This window comes from Cnephaeus nilssonii (genome assembly GCF_951640355.1).
Source record: "Cnephaeus nilssonii genome assembly, chromosome: 19".
NCBI classification, from domain to species: Eukaryota; Metazoa; Chordata; class Mammalia; order Chiroptera; family Vespertilionidae; genus Cnephaeus; species Cnephaeus nilssonii.
Window position 1 is genome coordinate 2,468,390 of NC_137090.1, and position 24,663 is coordinate 2,493,052.

General features: G+C 63.1%; 1 protein-coding gene and 1 long non-coding RNA gene across 3 annotated transcripts in view; one reads left to right on the plus strand and one right to left on the minus strand.

Moving 5' to 3' along the window:
- The window catches only part of SEPTIN9 (septin 9), a 118,983-nt gene that overhangs the window by 82,731 nt on the left and 11,589 nt on the right, over positions 1-24,663 (minus strand). The window contains exon 1 of one of the 2 annotated variants that reach the window (XM_079796813.1): positions 15,764-15,931. The exons of the other annotated variant lie outside the window; for it this stretch is intronic. Coding sequence (XP_079652939.1) covers positions 15,764-15,785 — 22 coding nt within the window. The 5' untranslated portion in view covers positions 15,786-15,931. Of the gene's footprint in view, positions 1-15,763; positions 15,932-24,663 lie in introns of those variants that run through there. 2 annotated transcript variants of the gene reach the window in all.
- Positions 16,508-18,452, plus strand: LOC307114425. The gene is made up of 3 exons (XR_013815009.1): positions 16,508-16,630; positions 17,573-17,883; positions 18,003-18,452. It is a non-coding gene; the product is annotated as an uncharacterized lncRNA (long non-coding RNA).

A 24,663-nucleotide genomic window follows, 5' to 3' on the forward strand; every position in this document is an offset into this window, starting at 1 on the left:
CGCTGTGACGGAGGCTCCGGGCTGGCAGGGGCACTTGGGGAAATCCGGTTCCCGGGATCGGGGCCAGACGGGAGGACAGGCTGCGAAGGTCCCTGGGTGCCCCCCGCAGAACAGGGCCCAGGCAGGACCCAGCCCCGGGCGCTGGTCAGAGACCGGCTTCCACGTCACGGGAGAAACAGCCCCATTGAGTGAGCTCAGCAGCTCAGCACCGGCAGCCAGAGGGGCAGAGCGGGGACAAAGGGCGGGGGATCAAGCCCAGCCTGCCCCGCCCACAGACGGTGGAGTGCGCAGGGCCGGGGTGGCGGGTCCCTGTCCACATGCCCAGCAACACTCCACTTTGATTTTCTTTTTTATTGATTTTTTTACAGAGAGGAAGGGAGAGGGACAGAGAGTTAGAAACATCGATGAGAGAGAAACATCGATCAGCTGCCTCCCGCACACCCCCTACTGGGGATGTGCCCACAACCAAGGTACATGCCCCTGATCGGAACTGAACCTGGGACCCTTCAGTCCGCAGGCCGACGCTCTATCCACTGAGCCAAACCGGTTAGGGCAGTGGTCGGCAAACTGCGGCTCGCGAGCCACATGCGGCTCTTTGGCCCCTTGAGTGTGGCTCTTCCACAAAATACCACGGCCTGGGCGAGTCTATTTTGAAGAAGTGGCGTTAGAAGAAGTTTAAGTTTAAAAAATTTGGCTCTCACAAGAGATTTCAATCGTCGTACTGCCGATATTTGGCTCTGTTGACTAAGGAGTTTGCCGACCACTGGGTTAGGGCAACATTACACTTTGAAGTTCAAGCTCGCATCGGACAGCAGGTGCCTGGTATCGGCAGGAACCCCCGCCTATGGCATTCCTGAGCAGCCTCCACAGCCCCTGCTTGAATGCTCCTAGGCCTGGGGAACTCACTACTGGGCGAAGCAGCCTGCTCCTGTCAGGAAGTGAAACGTGAGAAAAGTGCCGCCTTGTGCCAGAGGTCAAACTCCACTTTCTAGTACCTTCCACGTCTCTGCTGCTGGTTTTGAATTTGGAGGGACTCGAAGTCAGTCCTCTCCTACGGGACACACCTCCAGCCACGTGATGCAGTGCCTAGCGCTTCTTCCTGCCCCTGCGTCTGGGCACCACCCGCCCCCTTCCCTGACTCCGCTCAAACCCTCTCACCACGCAGGCCCCTGCCCTGGGGCCCCTCGCTCATCCATCCTCATCCTCCTTCGGGGCCAAGCCAGGCCTGCTGTAGGTTGAACTGTGCTCCCCAAAACATACGTAGCCCGAATGCCCGGCACCTGTGACCGTGACCCTATTTGGAAACCAGGTCTCTGCGGATGTCACCGGGTGGCGATTCGGGCATCCTGGAGGGGTGGGCCCTGACCCCGCGGCCAGCGTCTGGGTGAGAGAAAGGAGGGGGCCGAGCCGGGGGCGAGGCAGCCACGGGCCCAGGGCACCGGCACCGCCAGGCACCGGGCCGCGGCTGGAGGAGACGCTCTCCGGCCTCCGGAGGAACCGACCCGGTCCCGGACCTCTGGCCTCCAGAGACGATTTCCATGGTCTGAGGCCCCGGGTTGTGGTCATTTGTCACGGCAGCCACAGGCCGGGCCGGGCCTGAGCAAGCCTGGCCCCGTGGCCCGGCGTCCCCGCTCCACCGCAGCCAAAGGCCACATCTGTTACTGTGTCTCATCGCACAGCCCCGCTGTTCACCCGCGCTCCGAGCCGGTCAGCACGCACCCGCGTTTCCCAGTCCCCTCCGCAGCCCGCTGCGCGCCCAGCACCTGCTGGGGCCTCTGCCATTCCCGTGCCCCCGTGCCCTCAGCCGGCAGCTCGGTGCCCTCGGCTGACCCCGAGGTGCCCTCAGCCGGCAGCTCGGTGCCCTCAGCCGGCAGCTCGGTGCCCTCGGCTGACCCCGAGGTGCCCTCAGCTGACCCCGAGGTGCCCTCAGCTGACCCCGAGGTGCCCTCAGCCGGCAGCTCGGTGCCCTCGGCTGACCCCAAGGTGCCCTCGGCTGACCCCCAAGGTGCCCTCGGCTGACCCCCAAGGTGCCCTCGGCTGACCCCGAGTGCCCTCAGCTGACCCCGAGGTGCCCTCAGCTGACCCCCAAGGTGCCCTCAGCTGACCCCGAGGTGCCCTCAGCTGACCCCGAGGTGCCCTCAGCTGACCCCCAAGGTGCCCTCAGCTGACCCCGAGGTGCCCTCAGCTGACCCCCAAGGTGCCCTCAGCTGACCCCGAGGTGCCGGGGTTGGCCTGGAACCTGCATTTTAACAGGTTTCCCAGGCAGCCTAACCAGCCACCCGCACCCCGCCAGCTTGGCAGGTGATGGCCACGGCTCCCTCACGGACCACGTCCGGATCTCGCCAGGACGCCAGGAGAAAGGCCAGCCTGGGGCGTGGCTGCCCGGCCTCGAGGACACCCTGGGTCACAGATGTCTGTCCTGAGCCCGTCAGAGCTTGGACATGAGCCACCAGGACGGGCCCTTAAAGGCACTGGACGCTTTTGGCAAAATCTGTTCCCACCCCACCCCCTCTCTGTTCTATTGAATGACATGGTTTTGTGCCAAAGGTGGGGCCTGCTGTTTCCCAGAGTCCCGTTTCCTGCCAGGCCTAGGTACTGTCACGGGCGTGCTCGCCCTGACTGTATGTGTGCACGTGTGTGTGTGTGTGTGTGTGCGCGCGCGCGCGCCTGCGTGAGTGTTCCTCCAAGGCAGCGTGGGGAGGGTGGAGAGATTCATAGAAATTCTCTCTGGCCCTAACCAGTTTGGCTCAGTGGATAGAGCGTCGGCCTGCGGACTGAAAGGTCCCAGGTTCGATTCCAGTCAAGAGCATGTACCTTGGTTGTGGGCACATCCCCAGTAGGGGGTGTACAGGAGGCAGCTGATCGATGTTTCTCTCTCATCAATGTTTCTGGCTCTCTATCCCTCTCCCTTCCTCTCTGTAAAAAATCAATAAAATATTTTTTTTTAAAAAAAGAGAAATTCTCTCTGGTGGTCAGGAAGATAGGAAAATGAGAGTTGTGTACATTTGTGTGCATATAGCACGTGTGCACACATGCATGCACACACATGCATGCATGCACACATATGTGCATACACACATGCACACCCCGGAGGAAAGTCTCACTTGTCTTTCAGCTCGAGGGTCCTGGGCTTCATGAAGCAAGATGGGGCCTCAGGAACTCCACCGCAGACCTGCTGGGAGCGTTCGGGCCGCCTCCGCAGCCTCCGGGGTGTGGCAGGCCCGCTCCCCGCTCCCCGCTCCCCCGCACCTCCTTTCCCAAGACCCCGCCCGCTTCCTCCTCTCGGCTCCTTTAACCCTGGGGCTGCCTGCTCGGACCCTGCCTCTGCACTGGGGTGTGGCTCATTTCCGCTGCCCACACTCAGAGTCAGCAAACACACAGACGCACAGACACACACGCACAGACACACACGCACAGACACACACGCACACACACACACGCAGACACACACACACACACACACACACACGCTCCGTCTGGCCCGCCTTCCTGGTCCCTCCTCGGGCACAGCCGCCACCCCGGCGCCCAGGCACCACTCAGACCCCTGGCGGCAGTGCCTGTGACCGAGTCCACCTGCCCGCCGCCCTCCAGCCCGTCTGCACCGGGAGCCGCTCCTACTGCCCCGCGCCCGCGCCCCGCGGGCTCCCCGCGGCGGGGCAGGTGTCGTGGCCGCCGTGCTCCCGACAGGCCGACCCCACGGCGCAGCCGGCGGGATGGCGCCCGCGGCCCGTTCCCTTGGGCACCTGCCCTCCGCCCGCGGGTGGTGCCGCCGCAGGTCAGCAGCCACGACACAGAGTCACCGTTTTGACTCCTTTGGGCGCATGTTTCAGGGCCACGAACACTCGCACTCGACACGCAGCTGCCCCGCTTTCCCGCCCCGGCCCTGGCACACGCCTGCGCTCGCGGAGCCGCACACACATCTGGATGCGCCCACATCTGCTTCCAATTCTTTGGGGTGCAGCCCTCGAAGCGGAACCGCTGAGTCACATGGTGATTCTGTGTTTAATTTCTGAGGAGCCGCCAAACTGTGGCCGTGGCGGCCGATCCCCACGCCCTCACCCGCGGGCGCTCCCTAGCGGTGGTTGGCGGTGGTGACGGCCCTCCCGTGCGCACTTGCGGGCACCTCCGTGGGGCGTCTCTCCCGGGCGGCTGGCCTCCCCGTGTCTCTGAGAACCGTCCTCGGCCGGGTTTTTAATCGGGCTGCTTGGGTTTTGTTATGAGGTTGTAGGAGTTCTTTTTTTCATTTCAAAGAACCTTTATTGGTGAGTGTTACCTGTGTCCCCCCTTTCCCCACGCGGAGTTCGCTCGGTCCCAGACACCGAGCAGATGGGGGACGTGCACACACTTTCTCGCTGCGTGGATCGCTTTTCCCTCTGTGGACGCACAGACGTCGTCCTTCGGACGGAGCCCAGCTGCGCTCTTCCCCGGCGGCCTGTGCCCGGCGTCGGCCGAGCAATCACAGCCACGCCCTCCCGGCGTTGCGCCCAGCGCGGCGGCTGCTTGTCCTTGAGGTTCCTGTTCCTCTGGGTGCGTGTCTGCCCTTTTAGGAGCTAACCCCCTTCTATCAGATCATAATTCTCTTAAAAACACATAGACGTATATATTTTTATTCCAGAGAGGAAGGGAGAGGGAGAAAGAGAGAAGCATCGAGGATGAGGGAGAATCATGGATGGGCTGCCTCCTGCGCGCCCCCCACTGGGGATCGAGCCCCAACCCAGGCCTGTGCCCTGACCGGACCTCCTGGTTCATAGTCAACGTTCAGCCACTGAGCCACGCCGGCCGGGCTCATCAGATAACAATTCCTTACGTCACACTTCGCCGTGCGGGCCACTGGGTGGGCTCTGTTTCCTGCCTGGGCCGACGGATACACCAAAGTCAGTGGGAGGGAGGGAGGAGGGAGGGAGGGAGGGAGGGAGGGAGGGAGGGAGGGAGGGAAGGAAGGAAGGGGCAGAAATCAAGAACATGGGAAATGGAAGGAAAATAAAGCCGGAAGGGAGTTCTTTGAAAAGATCTGCCGGTGACAAGCTCAGGGCCAGACGGAGAAGAGGGAGCCAGAGAGAAAGGATGGAGAGCCCAGATGACCAGCATTAGAAAGGAAGGGTTATCCCCAAGGTCCTATGAACATTAAAATAATAATAAATGAGCCAATTCCTTCCAAATACAGCTTACCAACACTGACACGAGACGAAGTAAAAGCCCGGAATAACTCTCTCAGTGTTAAATAGATTTCATACATTTAAATAGTAAGATAATTTAATATATTTAACACAAATACTTAATTTGGAAGTAAAAAACTTTAAAATAAAAACACACTAGGGACAGATGGCTTCGTTGGTGAATTCCATCAGACATTTAGGGAAGAAATAACAATTTAATGCAAACTTTTTCAGAAAATCAAGAAGGAGGAAACGCTTCCAAACCCATTTTAGGAAGCCAAAATTGCCCTGACAATCCCATACCCATTTCCCTCATGAAATCTACACCAAAAAAATCCTTAACAAGTCAAATCCAGCAAAACATGAAAAGGATTACAAATCTTAGCCAGGTTGGACTTGTTCCAGGAATACCCCTTGGCTTCATAGTCAACCATCAGTCACTGTCACTCTCCCCATTCATAGGATCCAGGAGAAAAAGGGGTCACCCCCACAGATACGGACGGTCGTTCCCCCGCATCCACGGCGTTGCGTCCCCCCGTGTCTGTTACCCACAGACAACTGCAGTCCAAAAATCTTACATGGAAAATTCCGGAAATAAGCAATCCGTACGTTTTAAATGGCGAGCCTTTCTGAGAAGCGTGATAAAGTCTCGCTCCCCAGGCTTCTGTCCTGCCCGGAATGTGAGTCGTCCTTTCGTCCAGCGTCTCCACGCCGCTAGGCTCCGCGCCTGCCAGTCCCGTAGGTGACTGATCGCGGTGTGTCACAGTGCCTGTGTTCACGTCACCTTCATTTGGATGAGTTATGGCTCCAAAGCCATTTGCATCACTTCTACTGCAGTGTGTAGCTACACTTGTTCTTGTATTATTAGTTATTGCTGTTCAGCGCTTCCTGTGCCTGCTTTCTAAGTTAAACTTTGTCGTAGGTATGTATGTGTTGGAAAAAAACATAGTCTATATAGGGTTCGGTACTATCCAAGGTTTCAGGCACCTGCTGGGGATTCTGGGACGTATTGCCCGAGGATGGGGGGGGGGGGGGACTACTGTACGAAAAAGCACTGACCAAAGTCAACAATCGCTCATGTTTAAAAAACTCTAGCAAATAAAGGACAGAAGGGGGATTTCCGCAATCTGACAAAAGGCTGATGCGGAAAATCTAGAGTTCGCATTGAAAGTTCTCGCACAGGATCGGACTAGCAACTGTAGCCGATGCAATAAGGTAAGAAAAAGAAATGAAAGGCACAGGATCCGGAAGGGAAAAGGAACACGGCCTATTTTCAGAGGACATGCTTGTTTAGTAAGTCACAAAATATCTACAGAACAAGTACTAGAATCATAAGTGATTTTGACAAGGTCATGGGATCTGGGATTAATACACAAAAGCCTATTGTATTTTATTTACTAGCAGCAAACAGTGCAGCATGAAATTTAAAATAGATATTCAGTTTACAATAGCAGCAAAAAAATAAAAGAGGAATAAGTTTAACAATTGACATGAAGATCTATTCATTGAAAACTATGGGGACATGTAATTCTGTAGAGATTAGAGAAATAAATATGGAAAGACCTTAGAAATGGAGGCATACCAGGTTTATAAGATTAGAAGACTCGATGTTGTGAAAATGTCCATTCTAAATGGACCTGCAATCGCAATCAAAATTCACACGGCCTTTTGGTAGAAGTTGACATGCCACTTATAAAATTTATAAGGAAATTCAAAGGACCTAGACCAGTGGTCGGTAAACCGCGGCTTGTGAGCCACATGCGGCTCTCTGGCCCCTTGAGTGTGGCTCTTCCACAAAATACCACGTGTGGGCGTGCACGTACAGTGCGATTGAAACTTCGTGGCCCATGCGCAGAAGTCGGTTTTCGGCCTGGGCGGGTCTATTTTGAAGAAGTGGCGTTAGAAGAAGTTGAAGTTTAAAAAATTTGGCTCTCAGAAGAAATTTCAATCGTCGTGCTGTTGATATTTGGCTCTGCTGACTAATGAGTTTGCCGACCACTGCCCTAGACTATCCAAAGCCATGTTTTGGGTATATTGGGAAATCTTATTTTAAGTCCTCTGATGCAGCCACATTCATCAAGACAGCATGGTACTCAAGAAGGTAGACAAACGTGACCGAGTCCCCAAATTCAAACACACGTACACCGTGACTGGTGCTCCACAAAGGTGCCCGGGAACTCAGCAAAGAATCAACTGAAAATCCATACAGAAAAGCAAAAAACGGAAAAGCAAATAAATCTTAACTTCATGCCATAGACTAAATTAATTCAAGATGATCTCTAAACCAAAAATAAAAGCGACAGCTATAAAGCTTCTAGAAGCAACATTAAAAACATCTTTACAACTTGGAACTGGGCAACGCGTTCTTATAAAGAGGGCAGAACGTGGCAACCAAAAGGGAAGAAATCTGTGAAATTAGACCTCATCAAAATTAAATATATATATATATGCTTTTTTATTTCAGGGAGGAAGGGAGAGGGAGATAGAGAGAGACATCAATTGATCGGCTGCCTCCTGCACACCCCTCACTGGGGATCGAGACCACAACCCAGGCCTGTGTCCCCAACCGGAATCAAGCCCAGGACCCCTCAGTCTGCAGGCCAACACTCCAGCCATTGAGCCAAACCGGCCAGGGTTAAAATCACAAATGTTTGCTCATCAAAAGATACCATTAGGAAATTAATAGGCCAGCTGCAAACTGGTAAAATACACACACACACACACACACACACACACACACACACTGAGTGGCCAGATTATTATGATCTCTGAACGCATAATAATCTGGCCACTCAGTGTATATCCTATATAATAAAAGGCTAATATGCAAATTGTCCCCTCTACCAGGAGTTCGACCAGCAGGCAGGCCGGCCAACCGCCCATGTCCCCTCCCCCTGGCCAGGCTGGCTGGACCCCACCCATGCATGAATTCATGCACCGGGCCTCTAATATATATATATACTGAGTTCAGAGATCATCATAATCTGGCCACTCCGTGTACATATACCTACAAACCATACATCTGACAGAAGCCCAGTATCAGGAAAGGATAAGAAAAAGCCAAGCAACCCGGTTTTAAAACTTTGAAAAGACATTTCACACGGGAACATACCGGAATAGCCAACGAGTACAGGAACGTGTGCTCGGCAGGCTTAGTCATCGGGCGAATGCAAATTAAAGCCACGAGGAGACGCCCCCACAGGCCCACCGGAACGACTACCCCGTGAGTGGCAGCGTCAGCCTCGCCAGGACGGGGCGCAGCCGGAACTCCCACGCATCGCCGGTGGGCGTGCAAACAGCGCAGCCACGTGGGGAGACGATCGGGCAGATCCTCACAGAACTAACACACACCCCGACCCTCCGGCCCAGCAATTCCGGTTCTCGGTATTGGCCCAAGAGAAACGGAGGCGTGTGTCACGAAACACCGCGTGCGGAGGCTCAGAGCAGCTGCATCCACCAGAGCCCCCACGGAAACAGCCAGGGACCGCGAGCAGAACCACAGCACGTGCCCCCGATGAGCCAGCAACCACGCCACCAGCTACCCGTACCTGCAGCACACGGGGGATCTGAAGGACATTCAGCCCGGCCGGCGTGGCTCAGTGGCCTGAGCATCGACCTCTGAACCAGGAGGTCACGGTTCGATTCCCGGTCAGGGCACAGGCCCGGGTTGCAGGCTCGATCCCCAGTGGGGGGCGTGCAGGAAGCAGCCGATCCATGATTCTCTCTCGTCGCTGATGTTTCTCTCTCACCCTCTCCCTTCCTCTCTGAAATCAAAAACATGTCTTTTAAAGGACATTCGAACGGGCAAAATTCATCCACCGTGGAAAATTCAGAGGCGGGCGGAGACTGGCTGGGAAGGGGAATGGGGCGCGATGGCGGGGCTCTGTGTTCCAATTGGAGTTCCGATACAGAGGACGGTACACGGGGTCTGCACACACATTTCGCTTCAAAGAGAGAAAAAGGACCATAAACAAAGGCAGTCCTTTTTAAAAATATATTTTATGGATTTTTACAGAGAGGAAGGGAGAGGGATAGAGAGTTAGAAACATCGATGAGAGAGAAACATCAATCAGCTGCCTCCTGCACACCCCCTACTGGGGATGTGCCCGCAACCAAGGTACATGCCCTTGACCGGAATCAACCCGGGACCCCTGAGTCTGCAGGCTGACGCTCTACCCACTGAGCCAAACCGGTGAGGGCTGCAGGTCCTTTTTGACTGATGACTTTCCATCTTTACGGTGGGGCAAAGCCATATGTGGTCAGTGGAAAGCGGCGAGGCTACACCACGGTGCTCGGTAGGCGGGGTGTCTTTTTTTATTTATTTTTTATAATATACTAGAGGCCCAGTGCATGAATTCATGCACAGTGGGGTCCAGCCAGCCCACCGGGGTGAGGGGCCACGGGAAGGCCTGTCTCACTCAGTCCTGAAAGGCCGGATCCCAGCAGCAGGCTAACCTACTGGTTGGAGAGTCTACCCCTTGGTGGTCAGTGCACATCATAGCAAGCAGTTGAACGGCCTTAGCACATCATTAGCATATTACACTTTGATTGGTTGAATGGACGACCAGACACTTAGCATATTAGGCTTTTATTATATAAGATTTTTGTTGATTTCAGAAAGGAAGGGAGGAGGAGAGAGAGACAGAAACATCCATGATGAGAGGGAATCATTTGATTGGCCGCCTCCTGCATGTCCTACACTGGGGATGGAGTCCGCAACCCAGGCATGTGCCCTTGACCAGAATCGAACCCGGGACCCTTCCGTCCACAGGCCAATGCTCTATCCACTGAGCCATACTGGGGAGGGCTAAGTGAGGTGTCTTATCTGTATTTTCAACGTAACGGGGGAAGGGTTTGCTGGGACGTCGCCCCATCGTACGTCGGGGAGCACCGTCCTGGACTCCAGTTCGCGAAACGCAGCTGAGGTTTCATGGGCGAGGGGCACCCCCGTCAGTCACTCACTCCGACGTGCACCCATGTCTCACAGGGGCAGCTGGGGACAGGGCGGATGCGTGGTGACGCCCCGAGCCAGGTGCCCACTGCGGAACGAGGGGGCGGGCGTCCGGGGCTCACTCTGCCCGTCTTTCATCTTTCCCGTGTGTTCCACAGTTTTCAGAGTAAACGTTGGAACATTTTAAAACAGATTGGGGCAAACCAACCAAAAATAGGGAAGGAAAGAGGGCGGGAGACCCCCACCCCAAACCCTCAGCTCCCAGACCCCACTGTTTAGGATGGACATCGTGGGGCGCCAGGAGACGCGCCTTCTGGGGCTCACGGTGTTTCCCACTCTCCCACCTGCCACTCCCCTCACCGCTGCCTCGGCCAGAGCAGCCACCCTCCACCCAGGAACTCGGTGCACAGCACGCCCAGGAGGAACTGGGCTCCGGAGGGCTTGCACCGCCACCTGCTGGGCGGAAGGCTTTCTGCACCCGCTTCCCCGTCAAGCGTTGGGCTGTAGGGCGAGGGGGCCCCTCGCTGCAGTACATGGGGTGGCGCCCAGGAAGATGCACGTGTCCAGCACCCTGCCCCCCCTCCCTCCCCAGAGAGATGCGCGCCCCCTTCCCTCCGCTGCTCTCTGCCAGCTGGGGCACGGGCTGCAGGGCCTGCTCTGTGCCCCCCCCCCCCCAACACAGCGCAGGGGCACAGCCCAGGACCACCCGCCCCGGGTGCACAGGAGCCCCCAGCCCTTCCCTCTCCACAGACACGACCATCGCGATCGGGACCCTGTGCGGCACTGAGCTCACGCGGCGTCTGCGCGCCGACGCTCTGAAGCCGTCCCTCCTCAGTTGTGAGCGAATAGCGATGCCCATGCGTGACCTCTCACAGCGGGCCGGCTCTGCGACCTGCATCCCTGGGGCACCCGGACTCCGCGGGACCCACTGCCAGGCTGGAGGGGCAAGACGGCCAGGGCTGGGCTGGACAGAGGTGGGGGGGAGCCCAGACCGAGTGCCACCCAGCGTGAACACCAGGAGCTCAGGGGCCGAGAAGGGCCGAGGGGGGCCGAGGGGGGCCGAGGGGGGCAGAGAGGGACCGAGTGGGGCAGAGAGGGGCAGAGAGGGACCGAGAGGGGCAGAGAGGGACAGAGAGGGCAGAGAGGGGCAGAGAGGGACCGAGAGGGGCCGAGGGGGGCCGAGGGGGGCAGAGAGGGACAGAGAGGGGCAGAGAGGGACAGAGAGGGCAGAGAGGGGCAGAGAGGGGCAGAGAGGGACCGAGAGGGGCCGAGGGGGGCAGAGAGGGGCAGAGAGGGGCAGAGTGGGGACGAGTGGGGCAGAGAGGGGCAGAGAGGGACCGAGAGGGGCCGAGAGGGGCAGAGAGGGGCCGAGAGGGGCAGAGAGGGACAGAGAGGGCAGAGAGGGGCAGAGAGGGGCCGAGAGGGCAGAGAGGGGCAGAGAGGGACAGAGAGGGCAGAGAGGGGCAGAGAGGGACCGAGGGGGGCAGAGAGGGGCCGAGTGGGGCAGAGAGGGGCAGAGAGGGGCAGAGAGGGGCCGAGAGGGGCAGAGAGGGGCCGAGAGGGGCAGAGAGGGGCCGAGAGGGGCAAAGAGGGACAGAGAGGGGCAGAAGGGGCAGAGAGGGCGGGGGCCTGAGCCGAGCCGCGGAGAGGGTGAGCACAGGCCTGCGTGCTTGTCACCGCAGCAGAGAAACAGCTGCAGGAACCAGTCCCGGGCGCTCAGGGCTCAGGGCCGGGGCTTCGGGCCAGGCCCCTCATCTGGACCCAGGAAGTGAAGCCGAGGGGGTGAGAGCAGGTCCAAAAGCCAGGACCACAGCCCCGGCCAGGCTGGGGTGCAAGTGCCCGGGACCCAGAAGTAAGGGGGGACAGCAGAGAGAGGGACAGTGAGGACAGACGGACGGTGAGGACGGAGGGACGTCGAGGAGGGAGGGACGGTGAGGAGGGAGGGACGGTGAGGACGGAGGGACGGCGAGGAGGGAGGGACGGTGAGGACGGAGGGACGGCGAGGAGGGAGGGACGGTGAGGAGGGAGGGACGGCGAGGACGGAGGGATACTGAGGACGGAGGGACGGCGAGGAGGGAGGGACGGTGAGGAGGGAGGGACGGCGAGGACGGAGGGATACTGAGGACAGAGGGATGGCGAGGACGGAGGGACGGTGAGGACGGAGGGACACTGAGGACGGAGGGACGGCGAGGACCCCGAAGGGGAGAGGGCGCCGGCTCTGCTGCTGGGCCCGCTCTGCCTCACTGCTTCGGGCAGGTGCCCAGCCGGGGGCGGGCGGCCAGTGACAGCGCGGCCCGGCCCTCCTGGACCCCACGCCACCGTCAGGGCCCAGCCTCGATGTCCACACGCCCTGCCTGCAGCTCCCCGGCGGCCAACCCACCCCCGCCCCCGGCCCCGCCCCCGGCCCCTCGAGCCCAGGACAGCGCCTCAGTGGAAATTCCCTCCTTGGAGACTCTCCCGCTGAAAGGCAAGCGCTTGGAACCAGATAAAACAGCTTAATTTGTAAAAGCCACAGAGCTGTCCAACGGGAAGGAACGCGAGCCGTGGCTGCAGGAGCGGCCTCTGGGTCTCAGCGGCCAGTCGCTGCGTGACTCACCCCGCCCCGTCCGGGGGTGGGGGGGGACGAGGGGGCCTGACCACGGCCAGGCCCCGGCTCACAACCCCGGGCAGGAGCCCAGGTCTCCTGAGGCCGCCCACACCTGCCCCCAGGTCCTTCCCGAGGGTGGGCAGACCCCCCCCCCCATCCGTCCCCGCCAGCCCGTCCCCGCCAGCCCTTCGTGGACAGCTGCTGGGCAGTGGCTGAGAGCTGGCCGGACACGCCTTCAACGCCAGCCCAGTGGGCATGTGGGGGTTGGGGTACCACAACCACCGTTCCAGGAGACAGAGGGGCGAGCTGGTGAGAAGGATGGAGCCCCCGGCGGGGAGGGGCCCCCAGAACAGGCTCAGAAGCTACAGGCTGGGCCTGCCCAACGCTCTGCCTTTACAGATGAGGAAACTGAGGCCCGGGCTACAGGGGGACTGGGGACCTCGCTCCCCCAGGGCCTGGGTAAGTGCTGCGTTACCATTACAGACCAAGGTCACGTCCGACCAGGCCCAAGGGACAGAGGTAAAGCTGGGGGCTTCTGTTTCCATTCAGGTCTGTAACCAGTTTTTAAGCTTTGAAAGAAATGCGTTTTGGGTTTTGTTTGTTCGTTTTTGTTGCTGTTTTTAATCCTCGCCTGAGGACACTGTCCCATTAGAGGGAGTTCAGCTCTCTCTAAAGGAGGAGGAGGAGGAGGAGGAGGAGGAGGAGGAGGAGGAGGAGGGGGCGGGGGGGGGGGAACATCGATGAGAGAGACACAGTGACTGGCTGCCTCCTGCACGCACGTGACCTGGGCCGGGGATGGAACCTGCAACTGAGGTGCGTGCCCTTGACCGGAACCGAACCCTCAACCCTTTGGTTTTTGGGCCAACGTTCTAACCATTTCGCGGAACCGGCCAGGGTGAATTTTTGCTTAAGCCGTGTTCTTATTGATTTCAGAGAAGAAAGGAGGGGGAGAGATGGAAACATCAATGATGGGAGAGAATCATGGATCAGCTGCCTCCTGCACGCCCCCCACTGGGGATCGAGCCCACAACCCGGGCCTGTGCCCTGACCGGGAATCGAACCGTGACCTCCTGGTTCACAGGTCGGCGCTCAACCCCTGAGCCACGCCGGCCGGCAGGGCATTGTTTTGTTGTTTTTATAAAAAATGCATCCGAATGAGGGTTTCATAGAAAGCCATGCCTTTCCCTCAAACAGCCTGGGAGAAGGCTCCACGTCACCCCTTCCCGTGCTGCCGGCAGAGGGCGACCTCAGCCCGGGGTCAGGCCGCAGAGCCGGCCACGGTCGCGTTGCTGAGCAGCTCCTGGGGTTTGCTGAGCCCGGAGGTTCCACGACGTGGCCGTCCCTCCCGCATCCCCAGCGACCCCCCCCCCGCCACCTCTGTGTGCCAGCTCTCTGGTCCTGTGGTCACCCTGGACCGGGCTTGGTCATCTAAAACGAAGGCTGGGCCACGGCCCCGACACTGGCTGCCTGCCTCCCCCCTCCCCACCAGCCCCCCTTCCCCGGCGTGCTAACCAGATGTCTCCCCCGTGATTCTGCTCCAGGACCTGAGCAGAGCCCACATCTGCTCCTCTCTCTCTGGCCAGGGCAGTGGCCATCCTGCCAGGCCTCCCATGGGCCCTCGGGTGGCCCTGACCCGTGGCCCCGCCACGGTGAGAACAGGAAACCCTGGCTCCTGAGCCCGTCTGCCCCCGCGGGCCCACGTCACCAAGCTCAGACACGGGCGGCTGCCCCGCCCCCCGTGGTGAGCCCTCTGTGCCAGTGTGTGGGTGCCCAGCGGCACGGGCCCCGTACGCACCCCACGCACAGGCTCCGCCGGCCACTCTGGTGGCCGCCCGCGGACACAGGCCCTCCTTCTGCCTGGCCTCGTCCCCCACCCCCCGTGGCGAACAACAGCCCCGGCCCGGGCACTGCGACGTGGCGCCCTCCGCCTCCCCGTCACCCGGGGTCAGCCCGGGACACAGCGCAGAGCGGGCAGCTGCCCGGGGGTGCGACAGCCCTGCTCGGGGACCGGGCCCGGCTCGAGGGGTGCGCGTCAGCGGCCGACGCCGTAATGAGCGGGAGTTACTCATGTGCGGTCAGAGCTGACGGCCCCGGCACGTGAGGCCGGCCTGACCTGGCGAGGGCGCCTCCTCCCGGACCCCTGCAGGGCAGCCCCCCTTCACCCGGCCGCCCTCGCCCGCCTCAGGGTCCCGGCCCCACGGTCTGGGCCCCGTGGTCTGGGCCCCACGGTCTGTGCCCCGCGGTCTGTGGGGGCTGCCAACGTGGACAGCCACTTGGCCTGACTCTGGGGGCTCCCAGCTCGAGGGCCAGCCACCTGCCCTCCGTCCCGCCCTGAAGTGTGGCCAGATGTTTCCACCGAGATTCTGGGCAGAGCCCACATCTGCTCATCTTTCTGGCCTGAAACGTCCCTCGTAATGGTGGCCATGTCCCCCTCTCCATCACAGGGCTCCCAGGTAAGCACGGCCTGCATGACACTGTCACCCCCAGGCACGATCCATCTTAACTCCCCCCACGCCGCACACGCACACGCACATGCACATACATGCACACGCACACGCACACGCCTCTGCCCCTCTCCTCTGGGCACCGGGACCGTCCTCCCTGTAATCAAGCCGGGAAGGCACCAAAATGCTATTTCGGGGAGACCGCGGCGGCCTTGAAGACGGGCCGGCTGCAGCGACAACAGACCGCACGGTGGGCAAGCGCACCACCAACCAGCGCCCCCAGCTCCGCCCCGTGCCGCCGCCCAGACCCAGCACCGAGGCCGGTCCCCCCACCCGTCCCGGAGTCCAGGGCCTCGGCCTGTCCCAGCCGCCTCCCGATGCCCAAGTGGCACGGGGGTGGGGAGGTGGGGAGGTGGGGGGAGGGGAACAGCGCGGGGAAGGGGCCGCGTTTAAATACATTCAAGACGCAGGGCGGCTTTGCTTCTGGAACGTGACCTGCCACGACCTCGGAACAGTCCACAGGAGGAGGAATACGTCCACAAACGGGAGCCCAGTGACCCCTGGGCGCCGATTCCCCGAAGCATCAGGGAGGCGGGGGGGGCGGGGGAAGAGGGGGCTCGCCTACCTGAGATCCGGTCTCTCTCCATCACTTCGACAGACTTGGCAGCGGGCGGAGTCCCGGTCCCCTCTCCAGAGGCGTCCTCCCCTTTCCCCCCGGCGCCCTCCCTCCTCCTGCCGCCTCCTCCTCCTCCTCCAGAAACACCCTGTGCCCGGCCTAATTTCTTCAATCTGCTGCGGCCGCGAGCCCTCCGGATCACATCTCCATGTGCTGCTCATATGTGTGCCCCGCGCGCAGCATTGTCTCTAAACCGGAGCGACGGGCGCGAAGGGAGCAGGAGAGCCAGGAGGAGGAGGAGGAGGAGGGGGAGGAGGAGGGGGGGAGGGGGAGGGGCGAGGGCGCCGTGGCCTCGAAGGGCTCCCACGGCCCGGGTCCCGGTCCACGGGCGGGCAGGCGGCGGGACCACGAGGGCGGACCGGTCCAGGCTCTGCGGTGGCTCGGCGCTTCCGGCGGCCTCTCTCCGCCCCCTGGCCCGGCGTCGCGCTCAGCTCCTCTTTAATATCCACTTGGAGGAGCTGCCCGGAGCCTCTGGGGAGCCAGCGCCGAGTCAGATTCCTGGCGACGTCCCCGTCTTTCCTCTCCCAGGTCCCCGACGGGTTTCCTCCGGTCCGGGCGTCTGAGCAGCGGGGTCCTGGGCCGGCCTCGCCTGCCCTCAGCGGCGGCCCCGACCCAGCTGGGCCGGAAGGAGGGAGGGGCTGGCGCACCCCAGGCGGTGACCCCGGACGGGTCAGCAGCACCTGCCCCAGGAGCCCACGCAGCAGCTGCGTCGCCCGGTGCCCGTCCGCCTGCGGTGGCAGAGCAGCGCCCCGCCCAGCGCGCGGGAGAGCGGGACAGACTTCCTGGAAGATTCCTACCACACGCATGAGTCAGTGAGTCTCAGCTGTCCCCGGGGGAGCCGCCGCGCCCATTTCCCCAGACTCAGCGCCTCGGGCAGGGGGCAGGGCCCCGCCGGGCGGGGGGCTCGCAGCCGGCTGCTGCTGGTGCCTGGGGTCCCCGGGGCGGGGCGGGGGGGGGGGCCGGGAACACCCCCGCTGCTCGGTAAGCTTCTCTCACCTCAAGGGCTGGACCGGGCAGCCCGTGGGACAGACAGAGCGGATCTGTCCGCCTGACCCCGTTTAAAGAAACGTGCGGCGTCCAGTCCGGCCACAGCGATTTCCCGGGGAACGCCAGACGTCCCGCTCCTCTCGGGAAGGGGCGGGCCTGTGGCCGCAGCTGGAGCCCTGCCCGCCACGTGGGCCGGGCCGGAGAGTGCCACCCCTTTGAGATGAAACCACGTTTCCCCATCTGCCCTTCGCTCATTTTCGTTATTTGCTGCCCCTCCCCACCCCGTGCGGCGCTCAGTGCTCGGATCCTGCCCGCCATGGCCACGTGAGCGGGGTGTCCCCGCGACCAGCGGCCCCGGCCCGGTTCTCTGCGGGGTGGCACAAAGCCCCCTTCCCCTCGGGCCCAGGACAGGACCCCAAATGCAGTCTGCCCATAACAAGGGCATCTTCCTGGGGGTGTGGGGATGTTGGGGGGGGGGCAATTCCCAGACTCTGGGAGACACCAAAGGGCAAGCACATCCCCCGCCCGCCCTCAGCTGAGCTGGAGGACAGCCCAAAGGCGGCTGCGGGGGCACAGGAGTGGGGACCGTGTCTCAGCCAAGCGGAGCCGGGGCTCAGGTGCCGTGGGGAGCGGAGCCGCATCCCATCCCCGGGACCTGGCGCCTCCTGTGGAGAAAGAGTCCTCGCAGGCGGGTTTAGGGAAGGGCCTGAGAGGGCGATGACCCTGCACGGCAGGTGGACCTCAAACGCATCGCCCGGACCCACAGGAGAGGAGGGCGGAGGAGACCTGACCGCTGGGCGAGGAGGGGGTGCGAGCTGAAGCAGAGGCGGGGCCGCGGGAAGACGCTGGCCTTGGAGACGGAGGGCGGCGGCCACCGGCCAAGGGAGGCGGCAGCCCCAGAGCGGGAACGGCGGGAACCGACTCCTCGAGCCTGTGGGGCGCGGCCTCCGGAGCCGCGAGAGAAGACGTTAGGCCGCAGCGACAGGACGGCCACGCGCACGGGAGCCACAGCCTGCAGAGCCGCGTCCCCGTGACCTTTCCCCTGAGGCCCTTTCCCTCTAAAACGCAACGTTAACCAGCGAGTAAGTCAGAGCCACGGGGTCGGGGGGGTTCTGTTTACTTGTCTCTTTTCTGATTTTACAAAACCTACCTTATTGGTTTTCTGATTATAAACGTAACATGTTCTTTGCATTAAATTCAGAGGCGGCAGAAGGCCTATCAAGAAACCCCTTTGGCCCTAGCCGGTTTGGCTCAGTGGATAGAGCGTCGGGCTGCGGACTGAGGGGTCCCAGGTTCGATTCCGGCCAAGGGCACATGCCTGAGTTGCAGGCTCGATCTCCGGTGGGGGGCATGCAGGAGGCAGCTGATCAATGATTCTCTCTCATCATTGATGTTTCTATCTCTCTATCCCTCTCCCTTCTTCTCTGAAATCAATAAAAATATATTTAAAAAAAAGAAAAAAGAAACCCCTTTGATGCCGAAGGGTCTCTCCAGCACCGATCCCGGAGGCGGCGGCGGCCCAGGCCGGCGGCGGGCGGACCGCGGGGCCGTGGCCGGGCTCACCCTTCCTGGCCGCCTCCGGCCGGCGCCGGCAAACTCGCTCTAGCTCTCATTGCTGCGGTCGGGCAGCTGCTGCGCGCGGCTTCGACCCTCGGTCCCCCCCCCGCCCCCCGCCCCGGCAGAGTTTGGCTCGAGGTCCTCTCCCCGCCGTGCCTAACAGTCCAAGCATCCTGGCCACGCGGGGGATCATTTGAAACCAAAAACCTGGCAGCACCGATCGGCTTGGATGAGACCTGAGTCGGTCACGAGCCAGCACAGAGGCCTGCGCGGAGGTGGGGTGAGGCCAGGCAGCGAGCGGGGCCAGCCCCCGTCCCCAAAGTGGGTCCCCACGTGGCTCCAGCCTCCGGAGCGCTGGCAGCTTTCTCCCTGCCTGAGGGGCGCCGGGCCCAGCAGGAACAGCAACACCTGAGTGGTCCCCGCGGGGGGCCGGCCTCCCTCCCTCCAGCTCCTCCCACACCGAACCCAGGACACATGCTGCCCCAGGGAGGCAGCCCCCGTGCCCAGGCCTCAGCTCCGGGAAACGGCTGTGCCAGCCAGCAAGGCCCCGCGCCCACACCCAGCCTGGCCGCGCCCTGGGGTGGGCACACTTGCCCCACAGCCCCTTCTGGACCGTGCTCAAGCCGACGTCTCGTCCCGCAGCCCCCAGACTTGCACCCGGGTTCCCGTACTCCCGGCCCTTTCTTGTTGATGTCACCATCGCCTTCGAGGGCCCGGGGTGGGGAGGAGTGAGGAGTGGCCCCGTCCACAAAGCACATCTGTGTCTCCCGCACCCCCGGGAGGGGACCCAAAAGTAAAAGGGTGCCCGGGCCCCTGAGCCCCCACCGCCAGGCCCGGAGGAAAGAAGCGAGATCAGGGGGGACTGCCGTGGGCAGCAGGGACGCTGTCTGGGGCCTGGGCTCGGATTTCACGCCGCCCCTCCGCCCTCCCGCCCCCCCTCACACCGCCATCTGCCGTCCTCCTCCAAGAGCTCCAGCTCCAGGGCCCTGCAGCCTCTCCCTTGAAACATCTCAACCACTGAAGTGTGCTTCCCTGAGTTATAAATAAGGGCCCCCTCCCCCTGACCTCCCGTGGCCGCTGCTACCGTCCCTGCCAGCTCAGCAGGCAGCTGGCCGAGACCACCGGGCGGGCGGGCGGGCGGCCCGTCTGGCTGCTGCGGCCTCCAGGGCAGGACGGATTCCGGATTCCGGGCCTGGCCGGCCGCATTCCTCTCCGGAATCTTCTCCCGCTTTTTACGGCCCCTCCATCCCGCTGTTCCTAAATAAATACAGCCCGAGACTCTCTGCCCCGGCACTGCTGCGGGCGGACTGCTGCGGGCTGACGTGCTAGGATCTGGCCGGCCTGTGGCTTGGGAGTCCTTCCAGGTCAGGGTGGGCGGGGACCAAGACAGCGGAGAGAAGCAGCCCCGGCCGGGGGGCTCCCCGCCAAGGGCCCGGCCTCGAGCTGGAGCGTCTTTCCCCGAGGAGGCCCGGCGGCCTGCGCAGCGCGTGGAGCTCTGGGTGCAGAGCCCGGGTCCCTGGGGAGTCTGCCCGGGGCCCCCGCGTGCAAACAGCCCCCAGAACACCGAACACGCTGCCCCGAGCCGCTCTTTCTCTGCCCGCGGGGAGCCCGGCCTGCTGCCTCCCCGCCCCGCTGGGCGCCCCGGGAGCTCCAGGGTCCAGTGCGTGCAAACTGCCGGGCCAGCCTCCCGGCGCGGCTTCCCGCGATGATGTCAGCGCTCTCTCCTGGGCCCAACGTGGCTGCCACGTGTGGCTGCGAGCGCCCGCCATCTGGCCGTGCTCCTGAGGAACGGGGTTCTAATTTGGGTTAAATCATTCCATGGGAGCCCACTGCCCTGCGGACGGGGCTTGCCTCCCCTCCCCCAGCACCTGGAGACGGCACGGCCTCCACGGATGTCTCCCCGAAGGCAAACGAAAAGGAAGGCCGCGCCTCCGTCGAGGCGGCCGATGCGGCAGGAAGTGGAACCCCAAGGCCGCGCTGCTGGGGGGCTGACAGCTTGGGTCCAAGGTAGCCTGGAAGGGGAATGCCTTCAGCGATGAGAGTGGGGGCTGTGACCCCCGGACAGCCTGCGCCTGGGAGCAGGGAGGGAGGGAGCAGGACCGAGCGGGGATAAGCACTGGCCTGGGGTTCGAGTTCGCCCTGTGGGGGAAGGACGGCGGGTTCTCTTTTATTTTTTGATCTTGGACCTTTTGTCGGCCTCGTCCCCGCCGGGGTGCCCACGGGGGCGGTCTTCAGGACGGAACGTATGAGTGGCTGTTGTCCAGGGCGTCCCCAAGACCCAAGTCCTCGCCTTCTTCAGTGGGCGGCGGCAGGCGGCGGCCTCAGCCTCCAGCTTGACCTTGACGCTCAGCCGGGCCTCGCACCCTGGGCCTGGCGCTGCCCCTCTGCCCGTGTCTGGGCATCTCTGACTCCAGTACAGCAGGGTCCTGCCCAGCCGCTCCGTCTGCCTGGCACAGCGCGTGCCCACCCCCCTCCCCCAGGCTGCTCTCCCCGCTGGCCCGCAGGTTTCTCCTCCAGCCCAGTCCCATCTGCAAGGCTGGACGGACCTCTCCGCTCCGGGAGCGTCCTCTCGGCGGCTCCTGTCCCCGCGGCGGGCGAGGTGACCGCCGTGGGCCCCTCAGTCCGCCGGGCCCGGCACGCGCCCCGCTCCTCTCGGTTCTCCCGAGCCAGCTCATCACGGCGGCCGGTGCCCGAGGGAGGGCAGCTGGTTGTGCCCACGTGGCCCTCCTCCTGGAGGTGCTTCCTGAGCAGCAGCCCCATGGGAGGCTCCTCCCTCTCCCGCCGCCGCCGCCGCGTGGCGCTGGGGTCATCCGTGACCTTTCCGAGCCCGCTGATGTCACTCTCCACGCACTCGTGCGGCCAGGGCCGGCTCCTTCTTGCCCCGGCGAGCGATGCGGGCCCTGTGCACAGAGCTCAGGGCGTCTGCGCCCTCAGGCCCTCCTGGGCTTGGAGCAATGGCCCCGCTCTGCCCGGGCCTGCTCCGGGGTTGCTGGAGGTCCAGGCGGGAGCCCAGGCGGTCACTCAGGGGCTGCGCCGTGTCCTTCTCTGGGTGCCCCTGTGCCCGCCAGACCCCGCCATCCCCGAGGCCAGGCCCCGGGCCCCCAGCCGCCCCGGATCAGGTGGAGCAGGACACAGAGACCCGAGCCAGAGCCCCCGGTGCCTGCACGGAGCGCGGGGTCCGGCAGTCGGAGAAGCTGCAGTGGGCGCTGAGGCTCACGTTCGGGAGGAGGGCGAGAGGCCGAGACTCAGGCTAAGCCCTTCCCGGGCCCTGTAAGTGGCAGGACCAGGCCTGTCACCCCGTCTCTGGCACAGGGGGGCTCAGCAAACGCCCACTGCGGGGGGCGGGGTCTCCAGGGGGGAGAAGGGGTGGGATGAGGAGGGACCGAGCCTGACCAAGGCGTGGCCCAGACCACGGGCAGCCCCGCCCAGGGCTGTTTGGGGGTAGAGCGAGTTGACAAGACTTTAACAACCTGTTGACCTGGGGGTGCTTGGGGGGCAGAGGTCAAGGGCCACACTGAGACGTCGTGCTTGAGGACCTGGGGGGATGGCGAGGCTGAGACGTGGGGGAATGAAGAGGCAGGCTCAGAGGATGGAGGGAAAGTGAGGAGCTCCAGGTGCAGCCAGGACGCGGCCGCCCCTCCCCGCCCCCCCTCCCCCCTCCACCCCCTCACTCCCGCCACAAAGACCCGCTCCCTCCCGTTTGCCCTCACACAGGGCACCTGGCCATTCAGCACATGCCCTGGGCAGCCAGTCTGTGCCCGGCAGCGTGCCCTGTGCCCCAGAGAACCGGGAGAGAGCCTGGCCGGCCCCGCCTTCCGCCTGTGGGACGATGAGAGAGGACGAGTGTGTCTGAGGGTCCGCTGAGCACTCGCTGGGTGGGGCCCCTGGCCCGGAGCAGGGCCACCTTCCTAAGGAAGGGACGCGTGGGGGGGGGGGGGGGGCGGGAGCCGGACCAGACAAGCATTTGGGGAAATCCTCCTGGTGTGGGTGCTTCCACGACGCCCGGGTGGGAGGGTGCCCTAGCCTCCTGGGGCTGCTGTCAGGAACCCCCATACACTGAGGGGCTTAACACAACAGCAACGATTCTCTCCGCCCCGGGGCCCAGAGCCCAAAGCCCAAAGCGGGGTGTCCGCGGCTGGGAAAACCCTCCCGGTTCTTCCAGCTTCTGGGGCCTCAGGCGCTTCCGGCTGGCGGCTCAGCGCTCCGGTCCCGCCCGTCCCCACGGCTCCTCGGCCCCGTGTCTGTGTCTCCCCTTCTCCAGGGACCCAGCCGCTGGGGGTGGGGCCCGCTCTCCGACGACCCCACCGCGAGGTCCTCCACCCACCGCGTCGGTGAGACCTGCTTCCGCAGCCCCTCCTGGGCGACCACGGGCGGGGGAGGGGCGGCACTGCCCGCCCACCACCAGGAACCGCGAGGAGGGTTTGAGGAGGGAAAGCGGGTCCCAGCAGCACCCCGGACGCCAGGGCAGGCGGAGGCGGCTCGGGGACGGGCGCACGGAGGCAGGCGGCAGACGGTGCCGGGGAACGGGGCAGAGGGGGGCCGGAGGCCGCGTGGCGGCTGCGGCCCAGGAAGCGGTGAGTGTGGAGGACACGCCGGAAGGCACTTGGCGGGGCTCAGGCTGGGCGACCCCGTAACCCAGCCGATTCGCCCGAAGGAGCACCCGCGAGGGCATTGTCAGCGGTGCTGGCCACAGAGGACCCCGACGCGGACCCCCAACACGGAGACAACGCCGCCCCCCACGCCGAGGAGCCCTGGCCCGGGCCTCAGCAACCGCACCCCGGGCAGGGACCCAGGCGGCAAACTTTAGTGGATCAAAGCGAAGAGCAGCAGCGGCCGCGGAGACCCGCGCTGAACGCAGACGGGCGGGGGCTCCGTGGGGACAGGGCCGTGGCGGGGCCACCGGGCGGGGCCCCCTGTGCACCGATTTCCAAAGCGGGAAGGAGGGAGGGGGGGCGCACAGGTGTCTGGTTTATTCCTGACCTTCTCCTGCGCCTAACGAGTCTATAGAGCAGTGATGGCGAACCTATGACACGCGTGTCAGCACTGACACGCGTAGCCATTTCTGATGACACGCGGCCGCATGCCGAGGATGAAACATTTGCTGCTCCTGAGGATGAAACATTTGCGACTAGAGTCTTGGAGTTAGTTTTTTCCTCAAAGTGACACACTCCCCGAGTTATGCTCAGTTTTTTGGCGAAGTTTGACACACCAAGCTCACAAGGTTGCCCGTCACTGCTCTAGAGGAAGACAGAGAACGAAGGCGGCCAAGGTGCGGTGTGAGCGGAGGGACCGCGGCTCAGGGCAGACACCGCCGGGCCTGGTCCCACCCGCAGCCTCGGAAACTGAGAGTAACGGAGGAGGCCCGTGTGGGAGGCGGCCCCGAGGGAAGGGGCCGGGAGGCGGGGGTTGAGGGAGAGCCCGGCCTGGGCCAAGGTCTTAGCCGCGCGGAGGCCCCGGAGAGATCGCGCGTGTCAGCAGGCGGCCCCGTGCGAACCCAGATCCCGCTCTGGGCTGGGACATCACGCCCCAGGCTTCCGGGCGGAGCTGTGGCCGCCGCCAGGTGCTGACGGCACAGAACGGGCGGCTGCGCTCCGGGCAGTGGCCACGGGCCTGTGCGCCTCCCAAGACATCCCTTCCCAAGCGCGGGCCTCGCCCCAGCTCGCCGGGGAGAGGGAGAAGACGGGGAGAGGGAAAAGACGGAGCAGACCCCGAGGAACGCCCCCTTCCCCCAAACACAGCAGCGGCCAGGAAGTCCAGTGGTTAGCGACCTGGCCTGGCTGAGGGGGTGGGGACCTTGCTTAACCAAGACGTGAGTCATTCCCCGCCGGACGCCACTCGTCCCTCCCACCCCCGGCCCCACCCTGCACCCAAAGGCCTCACCCACACACCGTGTGGTCACCAACGCGCACGCATCACACGCCACCTCACGTCACTCCCACTCCCCCCACGCCCCGCAGAGAGCGGCCCCTCGGCCCCCCTACGGGTCTGGGGTGCCCAGCCCCCGGCAGGTGTGGGCCTCCGGAGGCCGGACCGGGGGGGGGGGGGGTCTGCGCTGGCCCAGAGGGAGGCTCCGGAATCGAGCGCGGAGTTCCGGGCCCCGGTGGCCAGGGACTGTCCAAGGTCACAGCCACGAGCCTCACGCAGACATTCCGCGGAAAGTAACGGAAAATACACGAGGGAAGTAACTCTGCACAGACGAAGGAATGAACAGAACAAACCTAGTGACGTGCACGTCCAGCGCCAACCGTCGCATGGGCTGGCGGCTCCCACACGGGACAGTACGGACGGCGAGGTGGCCACCGTCA